The 13,799-nt window shown below is 38.0% G+C and overlaps 1 protein-coding gene across 21 annotated transcripts in view; it reads right to left on the bottom strand.

Annotated features, from left to right (window-relative positions):
* Window positions 1-13,799, bottom strand: part of PDE4D (phosphodiesterase 4D) — a 1,438,885-nt gene that overhangs the window by 1,089,114 nt on the left and 335,972 nt on the right. For all 21 annotated transcript variants that reach the window (XM_049097700.1, XM_025448312.3, XM_025448311.3 and 18 more), the window contains one exon: window positions 6,255-6,389. In XM_049097700.1, coding sequence (XP_048953657.1) covers window positions 6,255-6,296 — 42 coding nt within the window. In that variant the 5' untranslated portion in view covers window positions 6,297-6,389. The remainder of the gene's footprint in view (window positions 1-6,254; window positions 6,390-13,799) is intronic.

Here is a 13,799-nt window from a genome sequence, read left to right on the forward strand (position 1 = left end):
TTGCACACATGTACATCTGTGTATTTATCAAACATATACAAAAAGTTGAGATTTTTAAAAAGGTGATATTAGAAAGTAAATATAAATAGGAGTCCTAGAGTGCCTGAGTGGTTCAGTGGTTATGTTTGTCTTCGGCTCCAATCATGATCCCAGGGTCCTGGGATTGAGCCCCACATCGGGCTCCCTGCTCACAGGGAGTCTGCTTCTCCCTCTTCTCTCCATTCATGCTCTTTCTCACTTTTTTTCTATCTCTTTCTCTCTCTCTCTCTCAAATAAATGAATAAAATCTTTTAAAAATAAGAGGAGTCCTAATATTTTCTTTTTGAAGCCCAACTTTGAGATTGCCATACTTGATCACATTGGCTTCCTTATACCAGAAAGACAGAAAAAAATCTAGATCAGTGAAAGCATATTACAATACTGATGAGTTTCAGAACCTAATGTTAGGCTATCCTGATCATTGCTTCTAAAGCAAAGAAGAGTACGTCTATTATTTTAAAAATTATTTTCAACAGAAATACAAGCTGCTAGAGTTAAATCTTTAACCTCAGAAAAGTTATAATCTATCAATATTTCACTGGAGAAATGCCAAGGAAAATCTGAGTCATGGATGTGATGCTGGGCTTGCTGTAAATGGCTCCTTTCTCTTTAGGACCAGTGGACTGAAAAGACCCACTAGAGTTAACAGGAGATGCTAAAGGGTTGTGGGAGAATCTTGACCACTGTAGCAAATTAAACTATTTAATTAAAAGCAGAGCTGTGCTAGATGCACTTTTTCAAGAAATTCTCTAACAGCTTCAAAAAGCATATTCTTTATTAATTACTCTGCTTCTGTCCTAAATTGCTATGTATGTAGATAGAAGGAAAAAAATCCTAGATGTTTACAACTAGGATAGTTATAGAATAAAATTCTAGAATTTTAGAATAAATTCTGGAATAAAATTACATGACTTCATGACAACATACTTGAGTCAGGAGAAAGCAAGGCTTAAATAGAGAAATGAGTTGATCCATTATAACTCAGAATAGTAAACCAAAATAAGGCTTCCCTTCTACATGAGACTTCCCTGCTTTGAAACTTACACCATGTGTGTATTTTCTATATATCTCACCAAGGATGGTTTTAAAACAAAACCGCAAAAAACTATAATGGTTGTACAAATGAGACTTGTTCTGTCCCATTAAAGCTGCATTCAGAACAGCAAGAATTGTCCCCAGCTTCCACAGATGGCAAAGACCCTTTGAAAGGTTAGCACAGGGACAATACTGTTTATGCTCTGCTCTTTCAGCGTATGGACAAAGAACCAGCCAGAAAAAAAACAAATGTGACCTTAAGTGCCCCAAGAGGTATAAAACTCTAAGAAGTCATAAGAACTTTAGATGAGACATGTGAAAATGAAATGTCAGTCCACTCAGAAGTGGCCTGAAAACTTTAAAAAGAGGGAGAGTGTACATATCACAAAACTGATGGGAGAATTTTCTACTGCAACACTTCCTGTTAGAAATAAATATTTCAAAGGGTCATCTGCCCAACCAAGGGTTTTCCTTTTCTTCTCTTGCTGTTTATAATTATTATTAAATCAGAAAAATCCAGAGTTTTTAAAGAAGCAGATGCTACCTAAGTGATCATCTGTTTTGTATTTTATTTTTCATTTGTTCTCTCCTTGAAAGCCCTAATTTTTACAGAACTTCATCTGGATGACAAGGTTTTTCCAACACTGGCATTTTTTGGGCATTTGAAATACGTTAAAGCAGGCAAGAGATAGTTGTTTCTTTTCTTTCTTTCTTTTTTTTTTTTTTAAATCCCAGCTTTGACTACATTTTAAGAAGCACAGAAAGGAAAGAACACAGGGAGTCTCCCTCACTTACAAGTTATGGTGTCTAGGGCAAAGGCAGAGAGAACTCATCAGGTACCTTTAAAGTACCAAGCATTATGTGTTAATGTCATTTCCCCATCGCCTGTTAGATGACTGGAGTCAGTAATTTGTCAAATGCCCCACAGCCAGAAAGTTGAAAAAGCCAGATTTTGAACCTAATTCTGTATGATTTTAAAGCTGTCATATTTTTTTCAACTAAATCAAGCCACCTTTCAAGCAAGTCATTTCATCTCTCCTGACTTCCATCTCCATTTCCTTATCAGCAAAATAAAAGGGTTGAGTCAGAGGATCTTTAAGTTCTCTTCCAACTACAAGAAGAAATTATATGCTAGAAACTCTGTAAAGTTTACAAGTCCTATAAAATTTGGTGAAGCCATTTTTATGAGAGATAAATATTAATACCATGTTTTCTAAAAATAAATGATGTGGGCAGTTGGAAAAATTATGTAAGTCAGAAATGTAAAGCTTAAAGTACTTGCTTTTGATATTTCAATGTATTAATGTTAACACTTAATTACAATATTAATTATAATAATTATTAATGTTAATACCATGTATTCTAAAAACAAATGATGTGGACAGTTGGAACAATTATGTAAGTCAGGAATCTAAAGCTTAAAGTATTTGCTTTTGATATTTGATGTGCAATATACTGTAGAATAGTTTCCCATTTTTTAAATTTGTTGACTTTTTTCCTTGTCATAGACAAACTTGTGAATCACAACAGCAAAATTTTAAATGATTCATATTTCTAATAACATGATAAACTGATCGTAAATTTAGGTCCACTTATTATAAAAGGTTGCATGTTAGTTCACCCTAATAATGTTTGAAAATATTAGTGATACTCAATTCATTCAGACATTTTCAATTTTATAAACAGCTTAAGTGCTTTGATTTACTTCAAATTAATATAGTTTATGCTATTTCACTTACTTTGAAATAATTTTAGGAAAATAATTATTAATAAATTTTAAAATTATGTATTTACTTGGTTCAGGAACAATATAAAAATATAGATCAAAACTAATCACATTATAGCATCAGTTTCCAGAAATATACTAGGGATACCATATAAAAATTTTAAGTAAATAAATGCAACTTGTAGATCTGGTGAAGACAGCTTGGAGTTAAACTCACAGGATTTTTTTTTTAATTTCAATAAAAGTGTCCCCCTATTTTCTATATTGAATCAACAGTCGAGGGTATAAATTTAATAATTAACTTGAGTTTTCCAATCTACCTACCGTGTGAATTAAATAAGATCACTCTCCACAGTCTTATATCCTGAAATATCCCAGTATTCATAGCCATGGACTCAGATTCACCCTCTTCCCATCCCCTCCCCTCCACTGAGGTGGAAGAACTGCATCCATTTTGTCAACTACAAAGCTACAAGCACAAGAGGCACCCTCCATACTTTCTTCTCTCCTAGATACTACCTCTAATAAATACCTTTCCAAAAGCCCTATCATTTCTTCCTTCCCAAATATCTCTTAACAATGTTCGGCTTTATCTCCCTACAGTTGCCACTAGTGGATTCATCATTCTAGCTTTTGTTCATGACCTTGAAGCTACCATTTTCCTTAACACTACAGAATCAATGCACATCAAGTTAACTCTGCCTGGAAGCCACTCTCTTCACCTTGGTAGGCTAAGTCACCCTTCAGATCACAGACTACCCTGAAGATCCCCCTTTCTCAGGAATGGCTAGACTGGCCTCCCTGACCTAGCCAAGTCTTTCTGTTATATGCTGTCACTGTGCTAGGAAGCTTCTCTCAGCAGGTATCACAGGGTATTAATTTGCTCATTCCTCTGCCACTTAATTACCTACCATGTGAAAGATACAGTGATGAATAAATAAGCAAAGCCTCCATCTCAGGAAGTTGACATTTCATGATGGAAAAAGAAGCCATTACATATGAGGACAGGTTGAAGATATTTGGCCTATGGAAGGAAATACAGTGGAGAATTGCTGCTTTACACATAGGTGTGTGATTCTTTGATGCATGTCTGTCTCCCACAAGAGGCCCTAAGACCACAGCCACTGGGGCCATATTTCACTTTTGTACTGTTCACATGAGTTCCTCTCATTTTTACCCACCACAACCACAAATTATGCTCCCAAAGGAGCAAAATGTCACTTTAAGAAAAGAGTACTTTGTTTATATTTTTATAGCTAAAATTTTTCATGGATCCCTTCCAAATAAAGGAAGAATCCAGAGCATTAATCATTAAAAGGGACATTGCACCAGACCTTGAATGTGAGGGGGAAAATATGAACAAGCTTTAAGTGTTCGGGAAAAAAAACAAAGTAATTGTCTCAGGATGATCATTTTTTTCCTGCTCTTTCGTACACCTGAAGTTTTACAATGACACAGACAAGATATGTAGAGATATGCGGGAGGAACAGAGGCCGTTTTAACATTTAGAACACTCTCTTTGGATTTTTAAATGTCATAATGCCAAAGAAAAACATTCTCAAATCCAAAACCAAATTAATTCTTAAAATTTTCCTCATCAAAAGCAGGAAACACCTACTTGCAAGAGCATAATGTTGGGCTTTGTTCACACAGAGACTTAGAGGGTGCGGGGTGACTTTTTCAGACCACTGCAAAATGAACTTTTGAAACTCGCAGGTGACAACTTCTAACTAGGCAAAAAGTCTGGCTCTTTTCTCTGAGAGATGCAATCTCTTGCCTAGAGTCATTTAATTAAGTGAAAGCACTTTCTTCATGCCAGTGGATTTTCAAAAAGCTAAGAAGTGGTGAAATAAGAGCTCTACTATTTACATTTAGACACACGTAGGCAATTCAGGTCCTCTTAATCCGGGAATCATGAGCCTTTCCACCAAGATGAAAATCTTTGCATTAAGCAAATATAAATAGGAAATCTCCTAGCATCATTAAGCGCTCACAGTTCCTTAAAGTCACAGCTCAGTTAATCATTTGCTTGTAGAATGCTTTCCTCCAAGAACAAGGAAATGTTTAAGAATATTTTTTAATCATCCAAAGTATTCTCCCCTTTGCCTTTACACAATTTTTGCATATCATGTGGCCCTGAAATTTAATGAAAGAAGCATTATGTGAGTGGTTTACTTTCATATTTGACTTATAGCAAGAAAAACTCAGTGACAGAAAGATGTGTTGGCAGTTTGGTGGCAAGCCACCTTCTATTACAACGAGCAAATATATGATGACCAAAGGAACCCCAGGCTCCAAGCCATGGCCCTTTCTTTCATACAGTAATCCATACAACCAAATGCCAACCAAGAAAAGAAATGAATTTGGATATTTCCTCAGACTTGGTTGAATTTCTTTGCTGGTTATTAAACACAGCTTGTACTCCAAGAACTGGCACACCTCTGGTTACATCCTCATTTTTTAAGAAACCCTACTGAGCACACTATCCTTCCCTCTCCACATGCTCCGGCACTATACCCTTAAAAGCCTGATAGTAATTCTGCAGAAAGAATCGGAGATGGCCTTGGGCCATTGCAAAAGAATCACGGGTTGTAACACAAAGCATTCTCTTACTAGAGAAATGTGTTTGCATTTGTGGTTTTTCTGATGCCTTCAAATGAATGTTCCTACGTCACAACTGCATCTGTTTGGATCCCTTTTTTTCCCCTTGGGTAAATGAACAAAGGGACATGTTCTTAGAGCTGGCCTCACAGAAATTAACAGCCTCCTTTCATCCTTGCCTTGCATAGCTTTCTTGGGGTTGCTCTATTTGCTTATACTTTCTTTCATAAGCTAATATGAACCTAAAAATTATCACTCATTTGGTACCTTGAGGAGACCAGGTAAATTGGAAAGAAGGCTTAATCTACACCAGGGCCCAAGGATGTTCACTAAAGGAGAAGAGAAATTAGAGACCTATGCTAAAGTAGATAAAGTAGACAGCTCATGGAAGGGATGTTCTACTGATCAAGTATTCACATTATTCACCATGTATGTGAACTTTGGAAATGTGATTGATTGAAGTACTTAGCAGTGTAAATTCAATACATCCTTTCAGACTTGCCCAGGAAATTCGATATTCAAGACATACATTTCTTCAGTTTCAGTTTTTAATCACATAATTTCTGCATCAATCCCAACATCAAGGTGTCCAATCTCACACCACTAGGCTTATACAAATGAATGGTAGGCATAAAAAACTGGCTCGAAGAGAATTCCCATCAAATGTCAACCAGGCCACACAGACGAACAAGTCTTCATTTGTTAATAAGTTCCATACAGCCTGACAACTAAAAGTCGACCAAGGGGTTCCCACGAGCCTGATCGTGATAGCACAGTATTACAATCTAAAGAAAATAGTAAAAAAATTACGTGCACTCATTTTTACAAAAGAAATGAAAACAAAAGTACTTACGCTTTTGCTCCGAGAAAGCAAATCACAGGTATTTCTTTTCATGGTGGTGTTTTAAATAATTCAAATGGACAATAGTAGCTTCCAACGTCACAGCTCCCACTGCAACAATTATCCACTCAAAAGCCAACTGGCATTCTGAAGAGAAAGGCAAGGAAATGTTTAATCAAGTATATGATTAACACGTGCACTTCGAAATGCTGTCTTAGACTAGGACAGTAATTCTTAAATTATTCAGAACAAGCTAAAATGGTGCTGTGTTTAAAGCAATAAAAGTACACACAAGCAGCATTTCCAAAACAGCTTTTGTTAAATGTAAGTTAGAGATTTCAAGCACCATCTGTTTTCCATTAAATATTCAAGTCTACATTTCTAGATTTCTAGTGGCTTAAAAAAAAATAGGTATGGTAGCCACAACTTACACTCACATGTATGCAATGTAGATGCATGCTGAGCTGTGTGCCTGCCCATCCTGGCTGGGACAGCTCCAGACCCCTCCTTACCCTTCCACTAAGCACTCACTGAGGTAGCCCTTGCCACACCAGAGGGATCTTACTTCATCTGAAAGCCCTCTAACCATGGCATGGTGGCCTCCTGTTTCATCATTAGCAATCATCCACAGTATAGTGGCTCTTCAGTAAATTTAGGGCATTCGCTACTCTTTGGGTTCAAAAGATGTTGTAAGAATCAGTCGGGAGCAACAGTTTACCTAGAAAAGTAATAACCGTAATTTCTAAGAATATCTCGGAGCAGTCGTCCGTTGAATGACATGATAGCCTTATTACCTTACCTTCACTTCCCACTAGATGCTAAGAAGGAGATTCTGTTTTGAGTTTTAAAGAAGGAGCAAATACAATGGCTATAGGAGCTGCATCCATTCTGCTATTCAGCTGACTCTGAGCATGATTTACATATTCACAGAGAATATTTGCATATAGTCTGAAATGCCTTTTGGGAAATATGTCACTCTAAGAGAAAGGGGGATAAGGCAAACAGGCTTGGCCAAAACACAAAAGACACAGACGCTGTAGATGTAGGCTGATGTGGTAGGAACAGACTGATTCTAACAGCATGTATTCTATCATTTGGATTTACCCCCTGTTTCTCTAAAGACTTGTGCCTGAGGTTTAGGGAAAAGAATAACAGTAAGGTCTGAAGGAGCTTATTTCACTGAAGTGATTGAAAAATATCAAAGTGCTGGATAGTGTGAATTCAAATATATAAATACATTCACACCAAGTAACTATATATACTTTAAGAAACACATGGAGGGAGGGGCTCCACGGAACACAGCATCTGTCCAGGTCCCTGGAGCAGGCCAGCCCTCAGCAGCAGGAGAACCCATTGGTCCCCCACACCAATGGAGGGGGACCTTCTTCACCAGGCTCTCCAGAATCTTGAGAGTGCAGTGGTGCACTCTCAAGCCTCTAAGACTTGTTTTGAACACATGTGAATCAGCCCTCAAGACTTAGGAGACTAGAAGGCAGGTAGTTTTAGGGAGGCCAGAGATCCCACAACAGCAAGGTGGAGCTAGAACCGGAGAAATTCAGTTTATTACTGCTAAGAATATCCCAAGTCACAGCTCACTGGGGCACAGAGTCTTCTTCAGGGGTTAATAAAAATGTTTGCCTGAGGTTAAAGAAAAATGCACAAATGTGAGCTGCTAGGATAACTATGGTTTCTTTGAGTTTGCGCAGATTATTTTTCGGGGAGTGGGGGTTGGAGGGAAGAGGGAATCCACAAATGCAGAGTTCTCAGCTAGTATACCTCCAGAACTTTAGTCTACCTGTACCAATTAGTTACAATGCCGTGCATTTTATAAGTTCTCAGAAAATGTGAAATTATATTACCCACCTAGAATCAACTTAAGAAGTGGAGAGAAATAATATAAACTGAGAACTAAATATTCCATACCTAGGGAGAAAATAAAACGCAACTAAATGCTGTGGGAAGCTTATATACTTTCAGAGAAAAACACATTCAAAATATTTAATGACTCACTCAGTATTTAATGAGTCCTCTTAGGGGCAACCCGGGAATAGTTCGTAGCCCCTGGTGGGCTAGTAACTCAATAGTTTTAAATTAACAAATCAGTCAAATCAGACAAATCATGGAATTGACCTGATAAGGTTTGCTGAACTCAACACATTTTTAACAAATTTGCCTTGACATCATTTAAAGACTTTCCTATAGGAATTTGGAACCTGCAGAAAATTGAGAAAGAAAAATGAGTTTAACTGAAAATTGTTGATGGGCTGGCTGGCCCTTCTCAGCCTATATACTTAGGAGGCAGCATGGTCTGGCTATAACAGTATGGACCTTGAAACCAAAGAGGCATAGATTAGGATTTCAGTTCTCCAAGGCATCCTGTGTAGCCTTCAGCAAGTTACTTAACGTTTCTGACTTTTTTTGAGATCTGCAAAAAGAAGGCAATACTCATGTGTGTCTTGAGTTTAAATGACCTAATGTGTATGCACTTGATCTTAGGTAAAAGGCCAAGAAACGATGACCTAATGTGTATAAAACAGTGTCTAGAATGCTTAGCTCACATTATCATCACCACCATCACCATCAGCCTTCATCGCTTTTTCTTTTCTTAGTATCAAATGATGAGTAACAACAACCCATTCTCATTTTTCCCCTTAGAAGTACCCGACTCCCTCAAATAAGACAGACAGGCAAATAGACTTTCAACTAAGCAGTAATGAACACTGTATCAGCTCAGGTCCCAGGAGTAAACAGACAACACACTCATATTAAGATCATTTAAGGAGGGGTTAGTAAAGAGATATTTTAAGAAGATGACAGTAGTTGGGTGCCTGGATAGCTCAGTTGGTTAAGCCTCAGACTCCTGGTTTTGCCTCAGGTCATGATCTCCTGGTCCTGGGGTGGAGCCCTGCATGGCATCAGTCACCATGCTCAGCAAGGGGTCTGTTTCTCTCCCTTTCTCTTCCCCTCCACCTCTCCCCCTGCTCATGTGCACATATGTGTGTGTGTGTGTGTGTGCGTGCGTGCTCTCTTGCGCACGTGCTCTCTCTCTCTCTCTCTCTAATAACCAAATAAATCAAATCTTTTTTAAAAAAGATGAAAGTAGGGTAGAGGAACCTACAAAGGATAGTGAAGTTCTGGTAACTAGTAATAATGGAGTTTTTACCATCCCCAAAAGGGACTAGGAGAGAGGTAGGTCACAGATACCCAGGAGGAGAGTGTCCTAGAGTAATCTGCCTTGAAAAATGGTGATCCTCTGGGACACAGCTGGTGTCAGTTGACCCTGAAAGGAAGGAGACTGGGAGATGAACAAGATCTCATCCTCCTCTGATCTCCTGCCGGGACTCCCCACTGGCAAATGCAACAGAGCCAGAGGGCAAAGGAAGCTGCTGCTGTCCACCTCACTGGTCAGCCTCCCAGGGCAGAAAGCATCCCAGAGCAGGGCAGGGAAGAGAGCAGAGCTGGACATGGAAGACATGCCACACAAAAGGGATCTGCAGCCCAGGAAGAGGACCGCGCTTTTCTGCTCATTTCATCATAAGAAAAACATCATTTATCCTGCATCCTCCTAATAAATCCACGAGGTAGATGTCATTAATGTATTCTCCCCCATTGCACAAAAGAAGAAATGAACTCCAAGAAGTGAACTACCAGTAAATAGCAAAATCAGGATTCAAACCTGATTTGTCTGACTCCAAAGTCCATGTTTTTGTCTATGCAGATACCGTGTGCTTTGCAGCCAATATCAGGCAGGAACCAATGCATTTTAATGATCAACAAATGGTAACCTCTGGAAATATCAAAGCTGTGCCCAAACCAAAGAATGTTTGATTAAAAAAAAAAAAAAAGAAGAAGAAAAAAAAAAAGAAAAAAAAAGGTTTACCCTCAGGAAGGCAGTTATCTTAGTTCCCACAAATTCATCCCTCAGCAAAGATAATGCCATGAGACAGCAGAAATGCTTGCTCCCTTCAGGTGTACTAAACAGAAGACCAGGTGAGAAAACACTCACACATGCAATTTCATTACTAGAGGAGTTTCCACATAAAAATTAATTAGGGAGAAGGAAGAGTCAGCTCCTGCAGGGAGAACACGGTAAAAATAAAAAGAAAGGAGGTAGGGTAAGATCGATGGTGCTGGAACACTCAGACACAGAATCTGAGCTACAGCACCTGTATAAATTTTGCTGCTTTGATGAAAGGATAAGAGAGTTAAGATAGGTTTCCTCTTAGAGATTAAGGATTTAGAGAGTGGAAAAAGCCCTGAACTGGGCATCAGAAGAAATAAGTTCCACCTTCACCAATATGTCATATACAAACTGGTTGGTATTAGGAAAATCCCTTCTGTTTTCTTTTCCTCCACCAGTTGCTTGCTTCTCTGTAAAGGGGAGATAACATTATCTCCACAACCTATCTCCTAGGGTTTTAGGGGGATCAATTAGAAAGTGTGTCAAAAAGTTTTCTGGAATCTATAACCTTCCCTGCAAACCTAAGTTGCATCTGTTCATTTAAACATCAAATATGCCAAGGCAGGGAGACACTCTAAATATGAATGAAAAAGTTCTAATTACTTGCAAATGTTGGAGAGACTACTGAATATATTTTATGTATTTTAGAGGGATTTTTTCTTTATTCTTTTGTAATATTTTTTTCCTACACAGTAATTACTTCGTGTAGTGACTGCTAAATTATAAAACCACTCAGATGCATTAATTTAAAAAAACCACATTTACTGGGCATACGTATGGGCCAGGTGCTCTACTAATCTCTCAGATACCACCAAATTTTCTAGATTCAGAGGGGATGGATGGTTTGGATATGCATTGCCTATGAATAAGCAAACCATCATCAACTGGTTGGTCTCCAGCTTAGTTTCTTCACCTCGGCAAGATCTGTTTCTCTGAGACTATATAAAGTAGACATTAAAATGAAACCAGGACAGATAGTCTCTTTCCTAGATTAAATTCTAATATAAAGAGAAAAATAAGTAGATATGGCACAAATTTAAAAAGAAAAGTTGATCACTGTAAAAGACAACCCCAAAAGAGGTACTATAAAAATACACTCAATTTATTGACGATCATCCTCCAAAATATGTGCAAAAAAGAAACCTGGGGGGGGGCAATTCAAGAATTAAATGCTCAAAAAGTTCAGAGAAAAGAAGCATATGAGTGGAAAAATAGGCTTTTTATGGGGAGGTTTGAGTGAATACCATAGGCTCTTATATGCCTCTTGATTTTCCCTGTCCACACCTAAGACAGGTAACGTGGACACTTGCCCCAGTGTCCCTTGGCTAAATCTGTGCAGACACAAAGGAAGGCAAGTCCCTGGTATTTCTTCATACCTTCTAAAGTTGTCAATTAAGAGAAAGGACTCCTTGGTCTAGATCTGAGGGTGACCAGAGTTTCCCTGCTATTTATATCCTGCCTCTTTTCTCCAAAGTGCCCTGTAAAAGCTGTTCCTTATCTGAGCTCTGGCTAGAAACTACACAATCTGCGATTAGAAAGAGCTCATGGTACAAATGAGGAAACTGAGGTACAAGAAGATAAGCAATTTGCCTAAAATCACAGGGTTATGTGAAATAACACAGGAATTAACCTGAGGCCTCTGCACTCCCTGCCCAGACCTCTGTCCAGCTAAGGCTGCTGCCTTAAAACTCACTCGACAGGGCAACTCAGAGGCACTTTTCGGCGTGCCCAGCAGAGATCAACAAGTTAGTTCTTGCTAAAGTCGGTACAATCTGCTTGTGACACAAGGATGGCCCCATATAGGTTGCGGCTCGTGCTTCGGAGGAGACCTTCAGCTGTCTCACAGAAGCCAGGATGATGTGTCTCAATGAGGGGGGCCAGGGGACCTGGGACTTACATGTTTAATGTGACTGCACCTCCCAGTCTGTCCCCAACACAAACCCTCTGCCCTAGTCTGAAGAATCTAATCCCTCCAGCAACTGTGACATGTTCATTTCCACCTCCCAGCCCTAAGTGGATTCCTAAAATGTCCCTCTATTGTCATCTTTCTGAACTTTCCTATCCTTCAAATTCCAGCAAGTCTTTCTTTCTAAAATGACAGTTGCCCTACTAGGCCAGGTCACACAGCTTTCTACTTCCTCTGAATTCCAGCAATCAAGGCTATGCTGTGCCATGATAGCAACTATCTTGTGAGTTTGCCCTAGTTGTTTTATAGGTTTAGCCTCTACTTCCTCAATTGTGGAATAAGACACATTTTAAGGCCCTTTTCATACTGCAAGTTACATGATTATAAAATACATATTCCTAAGGTTGAAAACAATTCATTCTTTTGCCTTGTCCCTAATGCTCAACAGAGTACTGAGCCCCCAGCAACCACTCAATAAAATATATTTAAAAACAGAAGTATAAATCCATTAGAAAATCATTTTAATTCATAAGTAGTACAAAATTTGAAATAAAATTTTGTCAAAATGTGGAAAAGATTCAACTTCAATATTTATCAAAGAAATGAAAATTAAAATCAATTGAAATTGGTTTGTCTTGCCTACCAATCAGCAAAATTAAGGCTTTTAAAAATAAAATACTTGATAATCTGTATATATGGTAAACTATACATTTCATATATTGCTTTTCAATTTCAAAATGACATAAGTCTTAGGAAAGAAATTTGACAATAAGTACCCAAATCTATAACTTTATTATGTATTTTATATAGTAATTCAGAAAAGAAACCTGAAATGCAGCAAGTGCTTTATATGTAAAGGTGTTTGCAACAATGCTACCTAGAGTAATGAAAATTTAAAAACTTAGGGGTGCATGGGTGGTTCAGTTGGTTAAGTGTCTGACTTCAGTTCAAGTCATGATCTTGGGATCGAGTCCCACATGGTATTGGGCTCCTTGCTCAGCAGGGAGCCTCCTTCTCCCTCTCTATTTGCCCTTCCCCCAGCTCATACTCTCTCTCTCTCTCTCTCTCTCTCTCTCGCGCGCGCGCGCTCTTTCTCAAATTAACAAAAATATTTTTTAAAAATAAAATTAAATATATAAATAAATACAATTTAGATGTTCAATAGTAAGGGAATAGCTAAATAAAATATGGGAAACTTGATGCTGCACTCTACAATTAAAAATATATATATTTTATAATATATTTTAGTTACACAGAAAAATGTTTCTGCTATAATGTTAAGTGGCAAAAGCAGGATTAAAGTTGTAGGTATAGCATGTTCCTATAAAAAGTTTTGCACAGAGAAAAGACTAGCAAGAAATACAGGAAATTATTAGTAGCTACATGTAAGTTTTAGTATTATAGGTGTTTCTATTCTTCCTTATACCTCAGCTTTTAAATTTTTCAACATTGGGAAAAATAAACACTTAAAGTCAAATTAAAAGAACATAATTGAGTGAATTGGGAACAACTCATTAATCTTCTGTTCCTACTTTGGAGAATCCTTTAAATGGTAAGCTTTCATTGGTGTGATTGTTCTAGGAGATTAGTGGATTGTAAACCCATTCATTTGGTTATTTGATTTTAGGTGCCCAATTTTGCTGTTTCATACAAAGTGTTAGACTTTGCCTTTTGGGAATCTATAAACTGG

This window comes from Canis lupus, chromosome 2 (genome assembly GCF_003254725.2).
Source record: "Canis lupus dingo isolate Sandy chromosome 2, ASM325472v2, whole genome shotgun sequence".
Taxonomy (NCBI): domain Eukaryota; kingdom Metazoa; phylum Chordata; class Mammalia; order Carnivora; family Canidae; genus Canis; species Canis lupus.